The sequence below is a fragment of the Coturnix japonica genome, chromosome 18 (assembly GCF_001577835.2).
Source record: "Coturnix japonica isolate 7356 chromosome 18, Coturnix japonica 2.1, whole genome shotgun sequence".
NCBI lineage: Eukaryota > Metazoa > Chordata > Aves > Galliformes > Phasianidae > Coturnix > Coturnix japonica.
Genome location: NC_029533.1, coordinates 4,910,633 through 4,937,561, shown reverse-complemented (window position 1 = coordinate 4,937,561; position 26,929 = coordinate 4,910,633). Strand labels below are relative to the sequence as shown.

The 26,929-nt window shown below is 42.1% G+C and overlaps 1 protein-coding gene across 5 annotated transcripts in view; it reads right to left on the bottom strand.

The window, feature by feature from the left end:
• RPTOR (regulatory associated protein of MTOR complex 1) overlaps nt 1-26,929 on the bottom strand; it is a 113,313-nt gene that overhangs the window by 78,958 nt on the left and 7,426 nt on the right. For all 5 annotated transcript variants that reach the window (XM_015880020.2, XM_015880022.2, XM_015880023.2 and 2 more), the window contains exons 2-5: nt 25,668-25,770; nt 23,063-23,145; nt 7,873-8,031; nt 5,040-5,186 (exon numbers count right to left, since the gene is read on the bottom strand). In XM_015880020.2, the coding sequence (XP_015735506.1) occupies nt 5,040-5,186; nt 7,873-8,031; nt 23,063-23,145; nt 25,668-25,770 (492 nt within the window). The remainder of the gene's footprint in view (nt 1-5,039; nt 5,187-7,872; nt 8,032-23,062; nt 23,146-25,667; nt 25,771-26,929) is intronic.

The following is a 26,929-nucleotide window of genomic DNA, read 5'->3' as shown; positions in this document are numbered from 1 at the left end:
CCGATGTAACAAAACATTCTTTGACAAAGTAAGCATGAAAGACAAAGGAGGGTAAAGCCCGGTATTAACTTTTTCTTTTGCATCCTTAGAACATCCACCAAAGTCAGACTGTGATTAGATTGCTCAGCTCCCTGATGGATGTAACTCCTCATTAGGGTGAGACACAGAGATTTCAAACAAAGCAGCAAGAACATACTAATGCACAACTGTAAGAATAGTAAATAAACTGTGCGTCGCTTCCCTACGTGAAACGTTATCAAATTTATTAATAATACATATTTATCTACAATCTTTGTTTCTTCGTGTCTCAGCAGTTTCTGTAAACAAGCAATTAGATGAGGACCTTGCAGCAGCGCGTAACCATCTCACAGCTTCTTCAGCAGAATCGTGCTTTCAGAACAGAGCGATGCACCCCTTCCTGGATCAGCCCTAGAAAAACACCCTTACTCTCTTGTTTCACTTCTTGTTAATTCAGGGCAGCCCGACAAGCCACAGCCTTTCAGACAAAATAACACTGCTACATAATATACAGAAATATGCTGAAATCATTCCTGTATGATAGTGGAAATTAATTTGCTCGGAACACAAACTATATCTGCCCCAGTTAAGGAGCACTTGGGTTTGTTATTTACAAGAGCGCTGTCAAGAGGATGAGGTAACAGATTTGAAAGCATTGCTGCCTGGGACTAATAGAAAGGGGGAAATGATGCACATCTTTTAAACTGCTGTTACTGAAAGCATTTATGTATATATGCAGCTACACTGAGAAGAAAACACCTGATGAAATAACAAGATGGACACGTCTATGTTAAAGTTGGGAGAAGCTGACCCAGTGTACAGACTTGTCATCACAATTGTTGGCCAGACCTGTTAGCTTGACAGAATTCCTGCTATGAGAATCCTCTTCCCCTGAGAAGATATTGTTCCTCTCTCCCAGCAGATGGTGGATTAGAAAATCTCTCCCCCCCAGACACGATGCTAATGCCAGCTCACATTCTGCCATGCTGTTGTTAAGCTAATTTTTGGAGAATTAATGTTGAAGATAGGAAAAAAAACAAAACCTGTGAGTTCCTCAGCTCTGATCAGGGCTACACGTGCTGCTGGAGGGGAGAATCACAGGCACTGCCACTGCAACACTGAGCTCCCAGCCAGGTAGGAGCAAAACAAGCTGGCACACAGCTCTAAGCCACACTGCCAGGAACTCAAACAACACATCTGAAAACCAAAACGCTGCATCTCTTGCAGCAAAGCACACATCCAGAAGACACTGTTCAACCTTCGTTTCTGTACGTCTCAAACGTGGCCTTAAGACTACAGACTTTCTGTGTGGAATAATTATGAGTCAGAGGAAACACAATGTCACAATTACACAGAAAATTAATCAGAGATATCCAGCCTACTGTTGTATCATTGTTAGCACAGCACACTTAAAACGCCTGCTTAATTTTCTTGAATTACACTGTACTTATACGCACTCACAGAATCATCAGAGCTAGCTAATGAGATGATTAAAAGCATCCATTGCCTTCACTTCCATTATATCTTATAAGCAAGCATGAAAGCAGGCATATGCAAGGTGTTTTCTAACTAGGTTACTGCCAGCCCTGTAGGAACCATTCCCCTGCTGCTTCCTGACAGCAGCACGAGGTCAGTCCTGCCAGCCCCGGCACCTCCTTGCAGCCAGCATCCCTGCCACAGTGCTCAGCGGTGCCAAACAGGACATCAAGCAGGAAAGCAACAGCAGGAACTCCTGTTTCCAAAAGCTGGGGTCAGTTTCCAGCTCTGAAAAATATCTTTTGGGAAAAAAAAACAAAACAAACCCACAACAGCAACCTGTTACAAATATTAGGACAATCCTGTGCTCTCCCTCTCCTTTCCCCCAGCAAAGGCAGGGTCAACTGCAAAAATCAACAGCTAAACTGATATATCACACTTGTTCCTACACCACCATATCCAGGCCACAGTGCTTGATGGCTGGGTGCTGCCTGCGGCTGGCTTTGGTGCCTTAGGGACCAACCCTGAGCTATGTCTTCTGCCTTTCCTCCCTGCCTCCCTCAGAGAAGCAGCCTTGCTGAAGATAAAACATAATTCCAATTGTGATGTGTCTGCCAGGATAGGACATGACCGACTCCTGCCTCCAGTACACAAAGTGATCATCACCATCTTACTGAATCCAATGTGCTTCTTTCTACCCATACAGCCCTTTACTCACACAGATCAGCAATATATTATTTATTAACAAAAGGCATTTTTTACAATTACTATTCAAGGGCTATTTTGGAGGCAGCTCTATAAAGAAGACAGCGCAGTACAGCGTGGTACAATGTTATCATTCCTCAGGTATCTTAGAGAAGCATTAACTGCTTTCCCATCACTCACCAGTTATTCCTTTTTGTACCTCTACCCTTTGAAGACAGAATACGATTTAGATTTCACATTAAGAAAGAGTTAAAAAAGCTTTATATTCTACAGACATGAAGTAAATAGAATGGAATTGCAAGCATACCTCTATGTTGTAATTAATTCTTACGGTTCTGGTAGAGATATGTATGATCTGATGGCACCTGGCCACTGAGAAGGGATCCTTATGGTTGAATCTGAGTCTGTGGTAAGAGACCACATCCCAGCCCTCACTGATCAATGCTGTAACGCCGCAGATAAAAACATTCACCTTGCACAAAGTGAAGCCTCCATATCTGCTTGGAAAGTCACTGACATTCGGTTTGTCTGCCTATCTCTCAAATGCATTTAAAGATTGCTTGACCATACTTAATACCACAGAAAAGTTATAAGAATAATGGGAAAAAAGATGAATTCTGATTGTTTTAAGTATGACACACAGCATTTAATGAAAACCACAGGCTATAGTGTGCGTTTAATCTGAAAATTCAATTTCTTAGTTGGTAGCTTGCACCAAATGATCATCCATCTACTGCAGTTTATGGCATGTAATCTCTTCCTCACCCTCTATATGCTTCATAGTATTTTCTCTCCTTAATTAACTTCACCAACTAATTTCTAGATATCTAATGGAAGTTATCTTCTTAATATGGAAGGCATATTAAGAAGAAACGCACTGTTATCAGTATCTTTAAAACTGCATATTAGCTGTGACTACAGAATACTAACTTTATAACTAATAGTCGCCCACTGCAGTAGCTTACTATGGCTTTCACACTGTGTGAAAACCAGGAAACATTCAGAAATCAGTGAAAGCTACATACACACAGCACACCCAAGCCATACAGATAATACAACCTGACACAGCATTCCCAACAGTAAGAGGTTTGATTGTGTCAGTTTGCAAAACACTGAGATACCAGAATCTCCATCAGCAACATCTGCAGGCACAACCTCCTGTAACCTCCAGCATCCATCTCACATCATGGATGTTCTCAGACACATCAAATTACATACGGAGAAACAGCTGACTTCCATTATCCCAGCCAGCAAGTTGTTCTAGAACCTTATTCTTTGGATTTTCTAAATCTACCCACTTGTAGACTAGATTTATTCATAGACATCTATATAACTAATTGCTCTTGTGTCAACATTATCCCATGAATACTTCTCCTCCCATAAGCTTATCCTTCAAGGAATTTATACACACAGCCACATCTTCCCTCAGCCTTCACTCTATCTGATTAAGAAAACATCAAGCTCCTCTAATCTCCTTTCGGTAAGATGGGCTAACAATTATCTTGATCACCCCAGCAGCCCCTCTGAGCACCAGTTCCAGCTTCACTTTGCTTTTCATGAACTTGGAGACAAGCAGGATCATTGCAGAGCCCCAGAAGAGCCAAGGAGAAGAGTCTCAGAGAGAGAGCAGGGAAAGGGTGAGAGTGAGGTTGGGTCCTTTTAAACCTGCTTAGGAATAGAGTGAGGAAACACAAGAAAAATTCCTAAGGGCTTGTTTTACAAACAGAATCACTGTAGGAGATTCAATAAAAGTTGTAGGCTGATAAAAAAGTAAAAGAAAAATCACTTGAAAAAGGAGAGCACAATATGACCACGAGACATTTGCCTTGACTTAAAAAGATTGTAGTTTTCAAAAAGGCATCTATTACCAATACTGACCCATACCTGCAGTTTTATATTCTTCCCAAGCCACAGACTTTGGAAGTACAGCAAAGTCACTGATTGAAAAGGGCAAGAAAGCTGGAAAGATCTCCATGTCCAAAGCTGTCAGGCTGATGTCTGTTATTGGGTGTGTTTCTACTTGCCAAAAATAATCACAAAAGCATCTTCAAAAACTGGCATTTGGAATGAAAGGAATTAGATCCAGGGCTCACGTTACTATCAGCTGACAGTTCTACTTGTTGCAGTCAGTTGTCCCACTAACTAATAGACTTCCTTGAAGACCTTTTTTATTCCATTTCTTTGAATAACAAGAGTACAAGAAGTTAATGTTCAAAAATGCGCTTTCTGTGCAGGCTGAAGCAAGCAGGGGGATCTGGCAGCAGGAAACTTTGCCACCCCAGGTTGCTGCACGACTCCTGCCTCCTTATGTTTCACTCTACATTTCAGATTTACTTCAATAAATGCATTAGTCATTATATTTGCAATGAAAGGCAGCTTTTCATTAAAAACACATCCAGTTTAAGCGTTCTTTGAAACCAAAATCATCAGTGATGGTCCCTCTGCGCACCAGGTTTATTTAATTTGCTTTCGCAATTTTACCTTCGGCTCAACAACACAAACTGCATCCAAATACAGAGCCACACACTACACTCCTGAATCTAAAATAAACATGTCTAGTTCACTTCAGCATTTAGCTCAGCAGAAAAGACCATTAGGGTACACAAATTGATTCTACTAACATTGCCATTTAATTAGCACTTGTATTAAAAATTATTCAAACTTTAATAGAATAGCAAACCAAACCAGACAGACTGGAGTGGCAAAATCATTTGCAAACTAATTTGGATTTCAGTGCGGTTTTTAAACATCTTTTTCAGCTGCATATAGCAAAACAAGCTTAAACTTAACCCGACTGCACAAACAGAAACAAAAAGCGCTGCAACAGGTTGTGATCTCACCTCCAGTTCTTGCTCCCTCTGTAGTGCAAATTGTTTGAACGACTTGACAATAAGGCCAGCATTGGAGCAATCATAGACGAAAATGGAAGGACTGCCCATCCAAGTCTGCAGGTCGTATATGGACAGAGGAATATACTGGGTATAGTTCTGAAAGGAGAAAGAAACACTGATGTTACAAAGAGGCAGAAAGGGAACAGCACTTCAATTGGTAATAAAATACAATAAAATTCAGTTCTGAACCCACAAAACAAAACTTTGATTGAACTCTGGACATGTTAATCAAGACCAAAATCAGCCAACATCTAATAAAAACTACAAATCCAACTTCAGTACAGAAAGCAAATCAGATTTCATTGTGGTATTGTTGGAAACACTGAACTTTAAACTACAAGGAGTGCATTGAAACACACTAACACTTCCAACCAGTATTTAACAGTCCCCGTTTTAGCTCATGTTTCTTCAGTGCTGATCAAAGATGTAAACCAGATGTCTTTAATTTAACATCAATCATCCCAAACTGAAGATTCCATCAATAAATCAGAACTGATAATTAAGACTACGCAGCCCATCAGCAGCCACCCCATCTTAGTTTAATGAGATGCTTTAGGATTTTATCAGCTTCTGTGCAACTTTCAGGATTACCCAATAGCATCAATACCCACAAAGCAAAGTCAAGTACCAACACTTCTGTTTCTACAAACATGAAGTATTTTGTTCCTTCTCTTCCCCTAATGAAATAATTGGAGGCAACAGCTCCTTAGAGAAACAGAGGATGAAAGCTCAGACTTAAAACTAGCTATGAGGAGTCGAACCTCAACCTCAGGAGCAGAACTGATAATACAAAGGAGATTTCTGCTATCTGAGCCCATAGAAAGTCACTGCTGGATGTACTGCGGGGCTGCCTGCAGAACCCTGCCCATCCACAGCCAGAGGGCAACCTGCTCATGTTGGTACCACACTGAGCTCTGCCCGAAACCAACAGTAAAAGCTGCAGTGCTCCTATTAACATCAGCAGCATGATGGATGGGATCATAACTCTCATTTAAATTCAAGAGACTTAAAATAGCTGTAATAAAACTTTGACAAAAATCAAATTTTCAAGGACACATCGGCGTATATAGAGACAGAAGTGATTCAAGACCATATGTTAGATAAGGTAGGAAATCCTAAGTCACTCCCAAATCCAGTTTTGCCCATCCATCAAAAGTTTTGATTGTTCTATTAAAATTAATAGGAAAAACTGTTTTGTTACAACATTTTTAGGGAGTTAAGAGCTTGGCAAATTGTTACAGGATGGAATGATACAGGAACAACTTAATAGTGGCACAGACCTTTCTTAAAGACACCCCAAGGGCTTAAAAACATTCTAATCACAGTAAGTTGCACAAAGAAAAGCTGTTCTGACAGATATTACTGATGAGATTTTCAGGACACATGTTGTTTTAACTTTCAATTTATAACACATGCTGCAGTTCAGATTGGACAGCAGCTCTAACCAATACTGTGCTACTGCAAACCAGCACAGATTTATGTTCCATGTGTACTGTGGGGGGTCTGTCTTTCAGAGATCTCCAGAACTCTGTGATAAATTCATCTGAAGTTTGCAGTCTCTGATTCTTTTTTTTTCCTTAAAACTACACTGTGAGCCAAACCACCCAGAGAACATTGGTCCTTATTACTTCAGCAACGCCCACAACAGATGCATGAAAAGCACATGACTGCATCTTGATGCTTTTGTTTCAATGAAAGCTTCTAGTCCCAATTCCTTCTCTACCAAAAAATGTCAGTATTCAGTTACATGCTGCAAAAAACTACCAAGTTTCACTGTTACTTGTCCATGTTTATGACGATTTAGGTACTTTTCCTGCAGTCTGTAAGATACATAAAAGACCTCAGCTCTTCATCACCGGAGGAGCCCACACCACATTCCCCAGCTGAAACTGCAGGCAAACTGGCAAACACCCAGTAAGCTCTTAATAAAGCATTTGGCACAGCACACAACTTCATTGAGCAGTAATTTCCTCTTCTTCCATGTGTAACACATTCTGCTCAGCATTCTTACTGGCTTATTTATTACCCACTGGCTGTTAAGTAAGAAGAAGGTCACTGCTATTTGTTCTTAAACACCAAAATCGGCTTCAAAATAATCATTTAGGATGGTGGTCAGAATACTAATCGAGCCTCCAGTAGAGATGCACCAGAATAAAGTGATGCCCTTTTGCACTTTCTCCCCTGCCTTTCTCTCCTTGCTCTTTCAAGCTATTATTGAATGCTCATTCAATTACAAAAATAATACATGAGAAGTATGAGAAAAGAAGTTCAGTATGTTCCTGAAATAAAATAGGAGCGAATCCCTGCAAGCTGTGTCAGCTGGATGCACTCCCCCGCTACCAGCAGTACCTCACACTTTCCTAAGACTCCCTTCTAAATCAGTTACCTTTAATAGAACACTAAATAGCTTTACTATCGCATTTATATCACACCTGATATCACCAGAAAGGTGTTGCATGGGATCTACATAGCTGTACAAATCACGGCTAAACAGAAGTGGCAAGTCTTCACAAAAAAATAACAGGTTCCTTAGTACTCTCTAATCTGGAACGAGAGCTAATTGTATGATTTATCATCTTCCTCCATCAACCTCATGCAATTTGAACAATGCTTATTCAGTTAGCTGAGTTTTCATGGAATCACTAAGGTCGGAAAAGATCTCTAAGTTCCCCAAGTCCAACCCCAACCCATCCCACCGTACCCACTGACCACATCCGTCAGAGCACCATGAGCATTTACACAGCCATGAAGGAGATTCAGCTGTTTTAGCACTGCTTCTCACCTTGTTGAAGACCCAGATCTCCCCATTCACCGTTGGCCTGGGCACACCATGCCCATTGTAGTGGAACAGCACCCGCTCCTCCTTGGCATTGCGCCGCAGGGATGTGCACAGCTTCTTCACCTCATCCACTGTTGGATCCAGGCTCTGCTTGTACCTGGCCTGTGAACATACAGGGTCATTAACCATAAATGCTTAATAAAAAGTCTAGTTAAGGTGCAGGCAACTATTTAAGACAGAAGTGTTTCTATACATTGCTACACTGGAAAAAGATGACAAAATGTTTACAGGACATCTATATCAACAAGGTAACCCTCCACTTGGTGTATGGGGATACATGCTGACAGAACAACCCACACACGAACCTGATATTCCCACAGAAGTGAGAAGAGGACAAAGCAATCGAGAGCCCTCAGCCTGCTTTTGGAAGCACCTGGGCTCACTCTCACAGCCTTGGGAATGGACGCCGTGTTATTGTTCCTAACCACCTAACTCAACAAGCTTGTGATTCATAGCACATTTCTACATTCAGGGGGAAAAAAAACCAAACAAGCACGCCTGTTAAAAGAACCCAATACTTCAAAACATTTTCGTACAACTAAGTTCAAGATGTCTATGTAGTAAGCTGGTTTGTCGTGCATTTTCTTGAAGCAAGGCCAAATAATAACAGCGAGTCTTCCAGCTGTCCTCTGAAAGATAAAAGCCTGTACCTCTCTCTCTTCTTCAAACTTCCAGACAGACTGAGAATCCAGAATCACAATGGCTTAAAAAACACTGCTGTATTGAAATAAAGAACCACCAGGTCTAAGAGTAGGACAATTGTATGCACACATCTACCAAACCTGCTGTTGAAAGCCTGCTTATAAGTCAAGGTCTCAGAAGTTAATGCTTTTTAACCTTTCTTCTATAGCACGCAAGGATAAGAAAGTCTTAAAAATATCATAGGAAAAGGCACGAAGAGCTTTATTTAATATAAAAATGTTTTGCTTATCTGTGCAGCTTGAAAAATAGATATCATGCTGCTCAATTAATATGCAGTACCACAAGCCAGTAGGCAGGATGGATTGAATGAATGGTATTATTTGCATGATTACAGCCATGAAGCAAAGCAAGCAAATGGAAAAAAAAAATACTAAGAAAGAGCCAGTGATCTGACACACTCATCCTTCCTGGGGACTTCGCACTAAGTAAAGGTAAGAGGCTGCATTAATCTTAGCACGGTCGGCCCATCACGTCTTTCTCTCCCCTTTCAGCGTTGTTATCAAGGTGCTGATGTGCAAAAACGTGCACCTTAAATCACGCTCTGCCTGCTGGCACCTTCACCAGGCACTATAAGCTGAGTGGTTGGTAATTTTTCAGCTCCCCTTTTTTGAAGGAGAACATGCTCATTGGAACACTCCTCACGCCCTGTTAGCATAAATATTAAATACAGCTCGCAATTAATGGAAGTGAATTCATACCCTAAAACTAAAGGCTGTAGATCTAAAGACCCCAACTGTAAACACATAATTTACACACTCAGAAACACAAGGTGGAGGAGAATGAAAAGGAGAGGAGGGAGCCTGTAAATAAGCAGACAATCACCTACCTGTCAGCCCAGGGCTTCCCAGCTTCAGTTTATTACACATCACTCAGGTGCACGATACAATAAATGGATATCTGGGTAACGAAGTAGACCGGATGATCTCTCTTTTTATTTTTTTTTTAAGGCTTTTCAAGACCTTTTTCAATGATTTGGAATAAATATCAGGAGAGAAAGTGCTGTAATTACAAGTCCAGCGCCTGTTGATCTGATGAGGCTGGGGATACCAGCTGTGGGGTGGAGGGGCAGCTGACTATTTCATTTGATGCCCTCTGAGACAGTGGTGTTTTCCCAATAACCTAAGGCTGAATACACACCAACAAATACTCTGCTGAGCCATCGCACACTTTGCCTACTTAGTGCTGTGTTAAAAGTAATGTAGCTATGCCCATTCCTAGACAGGCTGAGTCCTACTGCCAGCAGTCCTGCTCCCTCCTTCAAGAAGGAAAGCTTTCAAATTCAAAGGGGAAGGTGGGAGAACAGAGACCAAAGCAGCATTCATCAGCCCTGGAGAGCTCCCATTTGTAACCACAGTCATCTGTAACACAAAAGGCAGAAGTGCTTTCTCCCTGCAACACAGACATAGATAGAGATAGCTATAGATATTATGACAAAACAGGCTAAATAGCAAACTTGAAGGAGAAACTACAGTTTGCATGAAAAAAGACAAAAAAAATCCTATTTTTTCCCTGCAATGCTTTTAATCTTTTGTTCAGCAGAGGCTTTATAAATGCTTGCAGATTAAGGACAGCAGGATACTTTCCTATGGGAAATGAAAGACTGTCTTTAGTGGGATGCACATTCATATAATGCTGCTAAGCAAGGACAACAAGTTACTGCTTAGCACTTCTAATTAGAAGATGTTACTATCATTAATTAATGAGTTTGGGATAGTAAAAACTTGAGAACATCTTATAAAGTCATCAATATCAATGAATAAATAATAGCTGACTCCAGATCATTAAAATACACAGAACTATTTCCCATCTCCTGTACTGAGAGGTTCCTGCAGCTCTCCCACCTGGAACCAAGGAGCAGGGCAGCACATCCCATCCCCACATCAGCTCCATGCATTTGTTTTGACTACAACATTGCATCTGTGAGTGATGAAAGTGTGTTGTCTCACCACTTCTTCCCACCACTGCCCCACCAGTTTCAGGGGGATGTAGATCTTTCAGAGGGTAAATAAAACAATGCTGTGTTCCCTGATCAGCAGGAGGTAACAGGACCCAGCCCGGGATGAGTCTGACTGGAGAGAGAAAACCAATTCACCAACTTCTATCCCACTGGGAGACGTCAGTAGTTATTGGCTGCATAAAGTCATTCCCACGGTTCTATGGATTTTGTGCCTAAATGAATGGCTCTGCCTTGGAACCGCTACCTAATGACAAGTTTTCCTTTTACTTTCAATGGGATGAAAACAAATCAGATGACCCGTGTTAAAGGCTTTGTGTAGCAGCTGCCCCCAAACCTCCACAAGCGCTGCGCTTCCTACGCTGCATCCAACACCCTCTCTCAGTATGGCCCAATTATTCCTTATGCTGATTTGTAATAATCTTCCCCACTTCCTTCCTCGCAGCAGCTGTGCTGCTCAAGGTGAACCTCTGCAGAAGGGGACACAGTGGGATGCTGTGCTCTGCAATTTGGATCCAATCTGAACCCCAGTTTCCAAATGCAGAAAGACGCATTAAACCTGAGACTTTGCCGCACGCGCAGACAGCCTACTTAGCATGATTTAATTAAAAGGAATCAAAGCAATCTAATTATTGCAAGAGAATGTTTTTGGAACGACGCCCAGCTTTGAGAAAGGGAACTATGAAAGGCTTTCAAAGAAATAAGTTACCAAGGAGCAAGAGCAATGGGGCCAGCAGCTGGAGGGACAAAGGCCATTCCCTCTCATCCTATCACTGTTACCTGGGAGCAAAGGCTGACCCCCACCTCGTTACAACCCCAAGCCAGAGAGTTGCAGGGAGCTCTCCCCTGAGCCTCCTCTTCTCCAGACTGAGCCATCCCAGCTCCCTTAGCTGCTCACCATAAGACCTGTGCTCCAGACCTTCTCTGGGCATGCCCCAGCACCTCAAAGTCCATCTTGTAATGAGGGGTCCAAATAGAAGAGGGGGACAAAGCAGAGGGTCCTGAAGCAACAAGGGAACTGCTGAAGCACTGCTGTGCCCAGTTCCATCCCCCTGCCCCCATGGCCTGAGCCTCAGCAGACACACAGAGGAATGGCCCTGCAGGATGGATCCAGCAGCAGCTCCAGGCAGAGGAAGATCAGCAGCTCCAGCCCAGGGTCTGAAAAAGCACCTGCAATAGCTGAAGGTCTGCTAATGACAACCACCACAAACAGTGGATTTGCTCTTTTGCGAAGTGATAAAAGCAGAATTGAATTAATCCAGATTGCACGCTTTATAGGGCAGCTGTCAGCTCGATGCAACACGTCCTCCGAGCGGCTGGAACAAACCCTGGCTTAGCCATAAAGCAGGTTGGTGTCTGTCAGGCAGCTCACAGCCAGATCATTCCATGGCTGTTACACCACACAGCAAGGCAGCATAATGGACACTTCTTGAAAAACATTAATTTTTTAGCACACTGGAAGCATTTAAAACAATGAAAAAAGATTGGCACTGGTCTTCCCAAAGCGTAATTCCTTCAAAGAGTGGTGCTACAGCTTCTGTGTTTGGGTTAGTATAATTAAAAAGGCATTCTGAATAACATAGCCATTTAGAAAATGAAAAGGGTCAGCAACAAGAATGGGCCTGTTTACATGGCAATGAATTAAGGTGAAAACATCAGAGATTACTCAAACTATAGCATAGCTACATCTCCACACTTGTGCTTTCTGGGCTGATTTCTGCGCTTGCATAAAAGCTCTGCCAACCTGCACCTCCATTACAGAAACAAAGTCCACAGACAAGGAGTATCGCCTCCTTTGTTGTTTTTTAACCATTTTAAGCCTATTCATCATGAAGACAATCTCAATATATGTGCACTATGCCAGGTAATGAATTCAAAACATCACAATCTGTGTAAGCTTTCAGTACCATTTTAGACATCAGCTTTAGGGTATGAATATTGCAGTGGTAACCAGCACATCCATAACACAGGACAGCAAAGTGGCTCTAGAGAACCCCCCCAAAAAAGGCAAGGTGAGCCCCAGTCTGCAATAGCTTTTATAGCCATGGGTCAGGAACACTTTGTTACCGTCATCCTTTCTAAAGGCTTATTAAAAGATTTGCATGAAAAAGTGTTCATAAGGACAGCATACCTTTTCAGCAGATAAGCCTGAGGAAAAACCACTCTCTGTGCCACCGACAGAAATAGAGCTAATAACTGCTATGTATATCCACATCACGTGTGCTCCGCGTGCCCACAGCACAGACCTGCCGGCCAGGTGGCAGCCCTGGCTCACTGCTGGGCACAGCGCAGGATCTGCAGAGAAGTCCCTGTACAAAGACTTGCTTAAGAGCAGACAGGAGGGTGAGAAGCACTTCTTGTCTGCAGGAGCGAGGTCCCTGAGACACTGCAAGGGATGTTTGGCACCGTGCAACACCAACATCGCATCACAACACACCAAGCTCAACCCCAGCACTGAGCAGCCCCACCACCCCCAAGGAACCTACCCCAAGTCCCCTTCCCCAAAGGGTTTCGTTCCCAAGTTCTCTCCAATCACACTAACAAGCAGCTCATGCTCCCAACAACCTGCACTCCTAGTTGTTTTCCATTCATTAATTTCCTTAAAATTAACTTCATTACTATGAGCTTTGTGATCTCTTAATTTCGACACTTGTTCTTCTCCCCGACAGCGCGCTGGCCTCCTTCCAGGTCTTCTGATGTTGGAGCTGCTTTAGTGAGAAGCGACATCCTTCATTCCTAGAGAAAGCACTTTGCTCTTTGGTTACTTCAAAACTGTGATTAATATCCCAGCCCTGTGATTTACAGCCATTTGATTTTAATACTTACTAAAACACATTTTTTTCCTCACATCAAAGAAAGATTTAGGATCCTGAAATTACACGGGCTTTGGAAACACATCAAAAAAGTAGACAAACTGTGAAGTGTACAAAAACACTCTTATTTTTGCACCAACAGCCCAAGAAGGCTGCAGCTATAAGCATGCTTCAAACTGTTAGGCAAACTCTGTCCAGTCAATGCAAAACATCTGGTTGTCATTTACCAAGAGCTTGAAAAAATACTAATTACAATGAAGAAATACTTCTACTTATGGATGCTTCTTTACGATCTAAACCAAACACAAGAAATACTCTTGGAAGTCGTAGATAATTCCTTGTAGGCATCCAGCTGCGTTTCAAAAACCCATCTCATCTCCTACATGATAATATATTCACAAGCAGCCAACACTTAAACAGCTTAATTTGCTGGATGTCCAGGACAAAATGCATTACTAGAGCTAAGCTGGGAGGGTGGAACATTTATTCACCTGACTGTAGTCAGCAGCACAGTGACTTTACCTTTCCTCTGCAGAGTCTCTGACCTTGCTTTTAAGTCCAATGTGAAATGAATTCTAAAGTACCTAATCCTCACTGTGTGGATTCGGTATTCAACAACACTTCCCCAAAAATACCTTTGAGTGGCCTGTTAAGAAGAACCGATGTTGACAGGGAAGACAAAAACCAGGAGTACTGACCTCGAACATCTGCTGCAGCAGATTTGGGAGACAGTTGTGTTCCTCAGCAACCATGAGATGCTGTGTGCTACAGAGCTGTACTGGAATATACTGAAATTTCACCTATCAGCCCATACTGTATTGTAAGGAGACCTCCCTAATATAAACATATTGAGGTAAAATAAACATTTTGAGGTACCTATGTAAATAAACAACAGAAATGGGTAAAAGAACTTCATTGCTTTCCAATACCAGACCCCTTTCCTCAGTCTGATGGTAGTTTGACGGCTCTGACAGGTCACATCACAAAATACGCTAACAGGATTTTAAGTACAGACCAGGACACATCTTTAAAACCGACTTAGTCAACACGGCTCCTCAGCGACGGTGTCATTTTAGTGCTATTCCTTCTTTATAACATCTATTTTAAGAGCTCTTTAATGTTTCAGGCTCTGTGTCTTCCTGTTAAATACAAATGGAGAGCTCAGGCAGGACCTGACTGCGGCTGCAGGACCACAGCCTGATGTGGAAGCGAAGCCTCAGACTGCTGGCTCCATACACTGGCCCACGTGCAGCTCCTCAGCAGGACATACTACTCAGCCTAGAGTGAAACCAGGATAGGAGCTGATATCTATGCTAAATAATTAGCTAGATTTTTCAAGTCCTCCAATTAAATAAAAACAATTGTTTCACAAAGTGGCATTCAAATTAAGGAACATCCTAATGGGTCAGGAGAGGGAAAAGAAAACCAAACATTCAGAGGTCTATGCTTTTAAATTAGTAAGAGTGAAATTATAGTACTTCAGGCTTTTCTCATTCTGCCTTAGAGATGTGAGCAGGAAGACAAATGCAAACTGCTTTCTCTTAACACCAGTTTGCACAGAGCTCTGCTGTCTGTGCAGAACACAGCATAAGGTGCCCAGTAAAGTGCTATTTGTGTCCAGCTTTGCAGAGATGAATCCTCATCCAGTGGCACTACATGGGAAAGGAGCACTGGGCAGAGCACGGCCCTGCAGGATGCTCCTCCCCACCGAACACAAAGACAAGGTATTTTTAAATAGGTCACACGGAGGCTGGGTGGTAATTACAGAAAAACGTTAATCAGATTTGAGCAGGCAGAGCTGCTTATCTCTGTCAAGAAGCCTTTCTAATATCAGGTCTTTCTTTGCATCTTGCGACAAGCAGACATTAAGAGTACAATGGTTGTATGGAAGCACTCTTAACACACAAAAATCTTACTTCTCTGCCAATTCTGGCCTCATTTTGGTGAGGAAATACAAAGCAAAACAAAGAAGAAGCACACAGCATCAGAATGGATCTTACTATCAGAAGACCATAGCAAGTAAAACAAGAAAAAGCACAGTCACTGAGTCAAATAAAGGATCTCAGAACTAAGAGGAGCTCGGGTGCTGGGTGGTACAGTGAAGGAAAAGCAGGTGAGAGGCAGATCTCCCTCACACAACACACCTGAGGCAGGGATCAGCATCCAGCAGCTGCCTGAGCAGTTTAATGACTCCAAAATCTGCTAATTTCAGAGAGCTCTTCAAACTTCAGCTGTCACATTAGTGCATCACTGACAATAAAATGCAAGAATTTTGTTTGCTTGTAAGCTGAAAGTCCTTTTCATTGTGATTCAAACTTACCTTTCAAGACTTAGTGCCCAACTCCCCCCTTCAAGGTCACTGCTGCCTGCAGTGCTTGCAGCTTTCAGCAAGACCCAGAGGGTTTTCCCACTTCACTTGATTTTGCAAGTTTGTTGACTTAGCTCCAGAATGCCAGATCACTGCTGATCTGCAATGCATTAACAGTTCAGATCCCAAAACAACTTAATGCGACTGCTTTGTCTTCACAGCTTCAGAACACGCATCTTCACACCAGCCCATACCTGTACCTATTCTTTCCACCTTGGGCTTTTTCCTCTTCCCCCCACAAGAACAGTTCAGTTGGAAGGGACCTCCAAAGACCACCTAGCCCAACTGCCTGACCTCTCCAGCATCTCTGCTTACCAGGATGTGCCCCAGCCTTCTTCACATTATTCACAAGACACAGGAAGGTGCCATTCGCTATCGATTACATTCCCAATTTCTGACTGAACTACTTGTTCTTCTCTGATACTTTACAAAAACAGCACAGGGCTAACACCAAACTCACTGTGATGCCACAACAGTTTCTCACATGGAATAAGAACAGGAATAATTGCTTTTGGCACTTATACTTGTTGACCCCTCTTCTAAGAGGGACGTTGTTTTTTTTTCCCAGAAGAAAATGAAAGCCAGCTTGTGCTAAAGACAGTTGATCTTTAACAAGACAGCGAAGGATTGATACAGCAAAGTTTCACAGAGCCTGAAATAGCTGCCAAATCCAAGAGGCTGGTGGGAAACAAAGACAGCAAACGTAGTCCTCATAGTTAAAGTGAGGTTTGTTAAACAAGGTCACAACGTTATTGGGATTTTCCCTTTTTTTCCCCCCTCTAAATACACTCTCCTACATCTCCAGGGTAAGGAAACCAAGAACACATTTCTTTCCACTTTCCCTTTTGCAACTCTGTAATATTTCTTCCGCGGAAGCAATTAGTATTTGTTGTTGTTTTAAAAGAAAGATCCCACAGAAATAAAGGCAAAGGATGACTCACAGAGAGACCAATAATTAGGTCATGTGTCCAATTAGTTTTCATGCTTAACTAGTTACTCTTTAGGAAATGCTCAACCTTTGATGTGCAGCAGGCAACTTAGCAATTAATTAGGCAGAGGGAAGCAATGCAAGGAATGAAACCTCAGAAACCGTATCAAAGCCCAAAGATATCTAATGAGGGAAACAACAGCATCAACAACAGAAAACACGCACAAGAAGGTTGAGGCTTAAAATGATCATCTGTCTTGGCTGCACTTCCTTTGAAATGAAGACAAACCTGTTGGGAAGCAGAACAGAAGGGAGAAGGAAGAAGCTTTGTTTGATCAGGAAGGAGTCACTGTTCCCTTGAAGATGTGCCACCAAATAAAGTAATTTCTCTGCATTGTCTGAGATATTTCCTCTGAGACCATCGCTCATTGGTGGATGCAAGCTGCAAGAGGCAACACACACCATGTGGTATTAGATTGAAAGGGGGAAAAAAAAGGAGAAAAATTTATTTGAAAACCTGCATAATTGAGCACAACTGGACATAAATATTGCCAGGAGTCTCAAAACAACATGAAAAAAAAAAGATATACAGCCACAGCTTAAGTAACATTTCTATTATTGCTGCACTAAAAAGGGAAAGGTGTTCCTACTGGAAATGAGTAACAACTTTCTCAGTTCCCTTAGGCCAGTGTTCTACCACCCCAACACAGGATTGCTGCAGCAGCTCTTCCTCTATCACATCACCTCTTTGAACTGAGTGAGGAAGGGCTACAACCACATAAGTTAAATGGGATGGAAACACTAAAACATTCCTAGATCTGCCAGACTAAGCAGTTCAGATACGTTGCTGTCTGCACAGTAAGCAACTCTAATACAAGCATTGCTAAGAGAGCTGCAGAAGGAACAGAAGGAAATTTGCTGTGTGACGGCACCCATAGCAATCACTTGCATTGCCCCAGTGACTAAGGATGCTATGGATGCAGGAATTCACAAATATCAGAATCTGCTTTTCAACCACCCTGCTCCCTCCCCTTTAAAAATGATTCCTAGAAGCATTTCTAGCCTTGCCTTCCTGATCTCTCTTTTCTTCTTCACTCCAGTGAGTTCCATTCAGGTGGAGCTATAAGGAAATACTAACAAGAATGCGTTTAGACAATTAAAATACAGCATTAGTGAAGATGAGTGTCTTTGCAAAAAAGAAGAAATGGAAAGAAGAAAAATAGAGACAAGAACCAGAAAAATCAATACTGCAACTGACAGATCCTTCCTTTGTTTTATTTAGGCAAGTGGCTGGGAGAATAAAACTATTTGGGATGCAATGTTTTCAGTTCTTTGGTTTTGCTGGTGCTGTTTGTCACCAGGGAAAGTAGAGAAGTCCCAGAGCTGCTGGCCTGAAAAGGACAGGAAGGTGACTGGGGAACAGATGCTGCACAGACAACAAACAACAGATCTCACTGTGTTACATCTCTGAGAGGTACAAACCTGTCACACTCCATTAAGTGATTTATCAGAGGAAGTAAAAATCCCCAATTCCACAGCACACTTGACCTTCAGCTTGAAACAGAGGTTCCACACCAAAGTAAGGTCCCACCAGATCCAGTCAGCTGCATCTCAGAGCAGCTCAGAGGGTTCCATGCCCCAGCACCTTCACTGGCTCACCTGCACATCTCACAGGGCCCAGCACTAAAGCCCAGCTCCACAGAGCCCTCCTCCAGGGCACAGCTCCTGTGTGCTGCTGTAGTGCCATTAAAAGGAAATTAAGCCTTAGCAAAGCACACCAATGGGAGTCACAACCATCTGCTCCTGAGCTGTCTTACCACTAGCTGAGCAAAGACCCCCACGTGGCAAAAACCCCCAGGAAAAGAAAGGTTTTACAGATATGTAAAATGCTGATTTTAAATGAGGCAAGCCCTGTGCCTCCGGTGTTAATGCACCTCACAACCAATGGAGAAAGGCAAGTATCTCTGAGGTGGATTTCTTCCAGGAAACTCACAAACATGGAGTTTTTTGACTTGCCAGTGGTAGAACTGGGAAAGTTTCTATCAGATGCAAAAAGCGTCTTGTATAGGAGGGTGACTGGAATTCATTTGGACTAGCAGAGATCACAAGAGTGCCAAATTATAGGCAGTGATGAGAGAAAGGCAAAACTTTCTGGGCAGTTTTGACATAAAGAAAGCGGTCAGAAGCCACAGCTGAACAGAAAAAAATAGCTGTAATTTCATGCAAATTTAATGAGCATATTCTCCAGGCTCCTCCATACCTGATCCTGAATTATGTGAACCGTGCATCATTCAACCTACAATTCTGCCTTGGGCTACACAGCCCTGTTCTCATGTGAAGGTGAATACACAGGAATGGAAACCAAGGAAACTCACTTCTTTGGAAGCCAGAAGCCAAGAAATGAAGTGTCCATTACAAGCGGGGAAAAAAAAAACAACAACTAATGTCTGGCATCTAAGAATGAAGCCAGAAATCACAGGTCAACCTCATATTTGACAAGGGGCAACTGGTGCTTTCGTATAGAAGCACCACAGCCCGGCTCTGAGCTGCAGCCCAGAGAGCATAGAAAAGCATGCTCCCTTCAAGCACTGCTCAGGCTCTGTGCAGGGCAGCAGCACAGTGCTGAACTGCACCCTCCTCCTCTCTGTCCTCTGTACAATATTACAGCATAATATTACAACTCGAGTTCTGCAAGTGCTGATAAATGGATGTGAACTGGGACTTATGCAACAGCCGCTTCTGCTCCTGAAGATCCACATTAGCTACTCATCACAAAGCATCTCACTGCAGCAGCACTCTCAATTCAGTTTGTTTTTTCTATTTGCAAACAAACACTGTTGACTTTTAACTAAGGAAAGTTCCTTCCTTTCGAATGGTGTAACTTGCAACGTTGCCAAAAGTAAAGCCGTAAACAAACAATGTGGAAAACACTCATTTCTCACTGCCAGCACTAGCAAACTGCTCCTAAGTCATTCACTGCTACGCTGCACCTGACACAGGCAGCATTCTGCAAAGGGTAATAGAAGGAAACCAGAAGCAGAGAAGTACCATTCCAACCCGATCAATTTCTTATCTAAACATTGAGCAAACGAATCTCCAAAAGAAACTTCACAAGTACTTTATTGCTGGCAATTAAAGTGACACAACGCATTATCCCAGCTAAGGGCTCTCCTTTATCACAGCCACTCTCCTGATGCTGCAGGCTCCAGACTGGAACATAAGTCCCATAACCAGTGCCCTGGTTCTGCCCAGCTCCTCCAGCCTCCCCAGCAGGCTGCATATACCCCCAAGCACAGCCATCACAAGGAGGCTTTCCCAGAGCTGCACTATGGGGTCCCAGCTCTTCACTTTCACTGCCTTTTCCTCCTTTCATTCTCAGCTGCTTAAGCAACCCCCTTTATCCCCTGTAATTGAGCCTGCTTTCCAGATTACCCTCACGTTTAACCCCTTCAGCGCCCAGCAGAAATCAAAACCCCCGGCACATGGCAATACAGAAGGGCCATCTATTTTACTTTCCAGTCATTTACCGGCACCTGAATTACCTCCACATTGAATTGCAAGAGCTCTGACTTGTTCAGAAACATTCTGCAGAGATGAATTCTTTGCCGTGTGTCTGCACCTTTGTCATCTGCTACTTCCTTCCCCCGTTCAAACCTTCATCTGAGAATCACAGTGAGATGACTGAGCATTGTTTAACTGCAGTATTTTGCTGATGAAAGAATGTCTGTAGTGGTTTTTTTTACTCCTGCAGCACACAAATTTATGTAGCTACACAACAATAAAGCAAAGTCTTAAATATAATCAGCAGAAATACTTCAAGCTACGGCAAGCTGATAAATTATTTAGAAAGGGGCTCGATAAGACCTGAAGGGAAATATGCATCAGCTGTGCAGCCTGGGAGCTCCCAGAAACAAAGACTTTTTTCATCCTTGTCCCTTTTAAGGCTTTTCCACCTGAATTATTTGTATGTAACAAGTACGGGCATTTATTCGAACAACATCTTGCAGTTACAAGCAGACAAGGGCTGCACTGGCAGCGATGTTAGAGGACTTCTCAGACAACATCTATTATAGAAACAGTCCTGGAAGGACTGACACGATCCATTTACCAGCAGTTAGCACTATTTGTGCATTCACAGTAAGATATCGATGACAGCCACTTCCTGGCTTAAGGAGCCACAGTAACAAACCAGTAACACACCTAGTTTTCCCAGAATTGTCTTCTTCCCATCAATTCTTCTGCCATTCCAAAACACTGAGAAATAGACAAAACTAGCTGTATTAGTATTTATATGAAAGGTCTAGGAAATTCAATAATGTTCCTATTGTTTTATTGCAGATGGCACATCAACTTCTCTTTATTACTGCAGAAAACTCAAGAGCCCTGTAGAGTGCAATAAAACAGTACGTGTTTAGCTTTGCAATGTTTCAAAAGGCTGTGATTTACTCTTAAGGAACAGGCACCTTGCACACAAACATCCGAGCTGGGTAATTGCCTCGTGTTTTGTGCAAACTCTACGAGGCAGCGTGAGCTCAGCCCACACAGCGTTTACCTGCTGCTTCCAGGCGCCTGGCCCTCCTTCCTCACTAATATGGACTGTGGTGCTAAGGAGCAGAGAGAGCTTTGTTGTCACCTTCGCATCGAGATGTTTTACTCTTCCTATTTGTTTTCAGATGCTGTTTGTGTTTGCTGCCAAATCTCCGGGCTGGCAGAGAGAAATTTAAAATAAATTGCCAATGCTCCATAAGGAAGAATGCAAAAGGAAATTCTCCTGCCTTAAACACATCATATATACTTCAAGAGTAGCCGTTCTTACACAAACACCAAAAACACTTCAGGAAAAAAGCATACCCACTGGATATTCACATTTGAAGTGTTTTGTTGCAAATTACCCAAAGATTTGCTAATGGAAACATTTCACTGCTTAATACAGTAGATCTCCCCCAGGTAACAAACTGCTAATGAAAGATAAACCCAGTTCTACTTGCACACCCCTGAATAAGGGGGCAGAGAAGTATCCAACACAGGTAAGAGGTGAAGAACCCATACTACACTTATTTGTGTTCATACTTCTCGGAATCTATAGTTATTCCATTACGTTTGAGTCCAAAAGCTGAGGAGAGACTCAATGCATCCAGTGAAGAACCATCCAGCATCTATTCAAAACCACACACAGCACAACGACCCTTTCTGGTGAAAAACATTCCCATTGCCCAGCAAAGGTAAAAACTGTTTACTACTGCAAAGATAATGTCAAAGTCATTTGTCTTTTATCCGCAAGTATTGGTCCTTTATGAAGGAAAGGGAAACATGGGGAAAGAAAACAAGGAGAAATACAACAGGGTCCCCTTATCCATACCTCCTTAAAATGAAGACCTTAGAATTAGTGCTGCTCCATAAGGGAAAAGGCAAATCTACAGGCAAGCTCATTCAATTGAGTTATTATTTCTGTTTGGGTTGCACGTTATTTGTTTATAATCATAAGTTCATGCTTTAGTAGTCAATAGCAGAGATAGTTTGAAGAGGAATATTCTGACCCAGACTGCCTACAGCATACAGATAAGGACACAAATGTACTGGGGAATATTAATTGTGAGCACGATGCTACAGCTTGATTCCTGTATTCAATTGAAGCATGCTACAGACATAACACTTCCTTCTGGTGACCTCCGAGCAGTTTATTTACAGAGAAGCACAAAACCATGCACTCTGAAGCACCCAGAAGCAACACATTTCCCCTAAAAGCCAGCAATGCCACCTTCAACTTCCTCTTTATGTTATTATTCAGAACACTCACTTTCAAAAACTTAAACCCACATCCTACGAAAGCTTATATACAAACTATAACCAACCCTATCTAGTTTGAATTAGACATTAACAAAGCTTTGAAGTCACCAAAACCAAAAGCTTTCCTCCACTACTAACTGCACCACATTGACTCCTTCCAATCACCAAGTTCAGAACAGCACTGATGAGCACTGGGACACACACTTCTGAAGTAGCTGAGGGCAAACACACATTTTTATTACAGAGGGAACCACAAACTCAGAATGAAAGATCAGAGAACATCTCAAAAATAAAGACGGGAGAATTTAGAATTCAGAATTCAGCTGTAGAACACAGTACTTAAAACAAACATCCCAGACATGATTGAATTAAGCACCAGCCAAGAGAGACGTCAGCTTGAGAACTGGATAGTTTGGCAGACTGTGAGAATTTATTCACATGGATGGATGATGGCAGCAACCACTGCAGCCAGATACCATGCTCTGTAACAGGTATGGTGCTTGGATTCAATAAGAGCTGAGCAGCAGCTCTGGAGGAGCACCATGCCTGCAGCTCACAGGGGAAACCCCAGGAATACTTACCCTTGGCTGCCAGTTTTCATACTGCTTCTGCAAATTCGCACCAATGGTTTCCAGAGCTTTCTGAGGACCCATGGACAGAGGATCTAGGAAATAAAATGCAAACGAGTCTTTTTGACCACGGTTAAATCACTCAGCTTGTCAAGAGGACAAAATCATTTCCACTTCTATATGCATTTAAGCCTTTAGCAAATCCATGCTATGGTTTTGTAAAATTCAGATCTATAACCTGGGAGACCCAAATTCTTCATTCAAACACCAATTAAAAACCACTAGAGCCTATCTAATGTGGAAGAAGGCCTCACAAAGGTAATCAATACAACTGTTTTGAAAGAGAAGCGAGGCTTAACACTTGTTGCTGTTAATATTGACAGGAGGTTTCTGTAGTAAATAATGACCAAAATCGAAACAGTTTACATAAGTATCACAAATGGTGTGTAGTGTCTGAAGCAGGAAGCGAAGGTAGTAAATGAAGCGCGACTTTGCATTTATCAAGAAAAAATCATCAAATATTTAACCACTTTAAGAAGTTAATTTTATCACCAGGTAATTACTACAATCCAGAGCGAGTAAGATAACAGCTTATGTGCTTCATTCAGAAATCACGGCCATATAATTGACACTTAACAAGTTTCCAAAAATCTAGAAGTTAATACCTGAAAATTTAATACAAATTATTTTAAAAGCAATTCACCGAATCGATGACATTTTTAATATCATCTTTATGAATATTCTATCTCATACCCTCAAAAGCAAAACAGGTATGATGAAAGCAGAATCTCTTACATGCATTAAAGCCAGGATTTTATTTGAAATACATTATCCTGATGCAGAACAACTTGAGGTAACACATTGTCTGCATTTTGCCAGACAGAAAACAAACACAAGCAGTTTTTCTGCTCAGGCTTTAAGATACACACTTCCTTCAGCTTAGCTGCAGCTGCTGCTCCAGAAGCACCACCAGAACAGAACAAACACTTCAATCCTCTCTGCAGACCTTGCAGTTTCAGCACTTATCTCCATGTATCTCTGTAATCTCCGGCACTCTCAACCATAACAGAGCCCTTGATATTTAAAGCAAGTTTCAAGCAGATACCATTGAGCTGAACAGTTTGGTGGACCTGGGAGGGCCTTCAGAGCAATGAACATTGCCAACTCAGGCAGTGAAGGAGGCTGAAGGTGACAAGGCTGAGCTCCCTGAGCCTCCAGCAGCACCAGCCCTGCACAACACCATCCATGGCCAAGCTCTGGAGAGAACCACAACGCTCCTGATGTTCCAAAGGCACATCTGGAAACACAGCAGGAACTGCAGCTGGTTTCTGGCAGAGATGCTGATGGCCATTTGTTACCAGAGTGCACAGGCTGATGATCGCAGCTCAGCCTTCAGTAACAGCAACAGCCCCAAAATGCTTTCCACACTTGCTTCTACATCTGGCAGAGACATTATGCTTCCACAATACACACCATTAGCTTCTCCTAAGACCACTATACAGAAGGGAAAACAAGGATATTTTTGCAGATTACACAGCTTTAAGTTTCTGAAGGAAGAAGAAATGGAAACGAATGCTTGTGCAGAAATGCACTAAAAATTTAATTAAAAAACTGCATTCAAAATTCTCTTTGTTAATGATAAGCACTAATAACTTTATTTTAATGACTCTGCAATACTCCTCGTTCTCTTTGCTCTCTACCCATGTACAAGTGAGAAACGAGGAGCTGTTCTCTCCACTGACTAGACATATTTGTTAGTGCATGCTCATGGTTTTTTAATTGCTATAAAGTCATCAGCATTTTTTGGTTAAAAAAGCACCATAATGAGATGCTGCAGATTCATAAAGCAAGTTAGAAATGAGACGTTCTGAAAGTTTCTCAGTTTCTTGTTTTGTTTTTTCAATAAGTTTAATTTGTACAATGATAAATTTGCTACTGCAGCCTATCATGCACCTCAAGGGGTAGGATTATAGTTCTGCGTGTGTCACTTGCTAAAGACTGGATATTTCCCATTCCCCTATGGAATCCAGATATCTTCATTTTCTTACACGAGGTATTTCAGACTTACCCCTTCTTGAGCATCACACAGTGTTAAAAGCAAGGAAACTTTTGGCTTCCTAACAAAGAATGAGGAAGTCACCCAAAGCTACATCAAAATAAAAAGCCTGTGTGTAGGCACTGCCGGAAGACATTCTTGGGAATAGCTCCAGCTCTTCTGAATTTACACTCCCAATTCAAACAGCCTCAGAGCTGTCGCCTCAAAATGCAGTGAAGTCCACACATATTAAAGACATTTCTCTATCACGTGAGATGGGGTGACTGTAAACCTTTGCAGAGCAAAGAGGTTTTTACACTAAAGATGTAACAGCTCAGAAATCTCCTTAGATACTTATAAGTCTACAGCAATTAAAAAAAAAAAAGGGCAGGTAGGTAATTAGCAGCTTGTTCTTCTTTCTCTATGATATCTCATTTTAAAATAAAGCAGAAAAGGTGACCTATGGCAGCAGTTGCTGATGGACACATACAAATCATCCACCAGACTTCCTTCAGCTCACCCCAGTTTGAAGTTCATGAAGCACACAACTTTGAGATGACCACACAGCAGCTCTCAACTTACCTATCCAGCACTCCAGGCGGGCACACGGAGTGGTCTTCACCACGTCAGGAGGGTCCACGCCGACATTTAGGCACAAAACTAAGGCAACACTAACAGTCTTCATCTGGAAAGACAATAAAGTGTTCACTTAGCGTGGAAACTGATCCATTCGGGGGTTGAAATTCTACCACTACTATAAATTCTAAAGTTTCAGCTATGATTTGTTATCTGCTCTTTAACATGGACTACTTTAAGGCAAGGCTGACTACATCTTTCATTTCTTAATAGAGCAGTAGAATACTGTTTAAATAGAACAGTACTTACACTACAAGAATAGCATTTATTCTTTACATTACTATTTTTACATGTTATATCTTTAATACTGCATGGAAATGGATGTCACTGGATTTCTTCTACACATCTTAAATTAGTCATTGCTCAACTGAGATACATTATTAAGACACGTGAATATGCCATTCAGGGTCACTGATCAATATGAGAACGTATTATATCCTTTCCAATATTAAAACCAAAAACAATAGAAGGAAAAACACCCAAACGACCAAGGAAGCCATTAGATATCTGATGGTGACACACAACAATACGTGCAATTTAGACAGACGCTGTCTTAGTCACTTCCTCTCAAGTCATCACAATCATCCAGATCTGGAACTCTCTTTAATACTCATGGCAAAACAGAAGGGGATAAACCACACACTGTGATCAATGTACAGCTGTGTTCCTCAGTCAATGAGACTGCTATACACATGGCAGTGAGGAACCCACTGATACCTGAGCTGCAATGAACCAATTACTAAACACTATAGCAGGTTAAAAATAATACTTGAAAAGGATTATTTTAGTGCTTCATTATCTTCTCTAAACTCCTTCATCCCAAAACCTAAAACTGTGTTCCAGCACCAATGGAGCACAGGCAAAGTGCTGCACTTGGCAGAGCACAGCCACCTGCAGCCCCACTTCCCCAGGGTGCTCGTTACCATTCAGAACAGCAGGAAAAAGGCCCAAACTGTGTGCTCATAGAAAAAGCTAGAGCCACACAAATGTATAATTTATAAAGGAAGCAGAAAGTGGAGCAGAACACTATTCACACTGAGAAGGGGAAAAGGTTCTACATCGGGAAGGAAACCCTGCAGCAGAGCACCAGCATGATGAAGAAACCCAAGTAGGTGAGAGTGGTGCATAGCAGTGCACCTAGAGGGTGAGCTTCACAGGACCCCATCTGCAGTGAACCCTCTCTGTGCTGGCACCTTGCTGTTGATCTA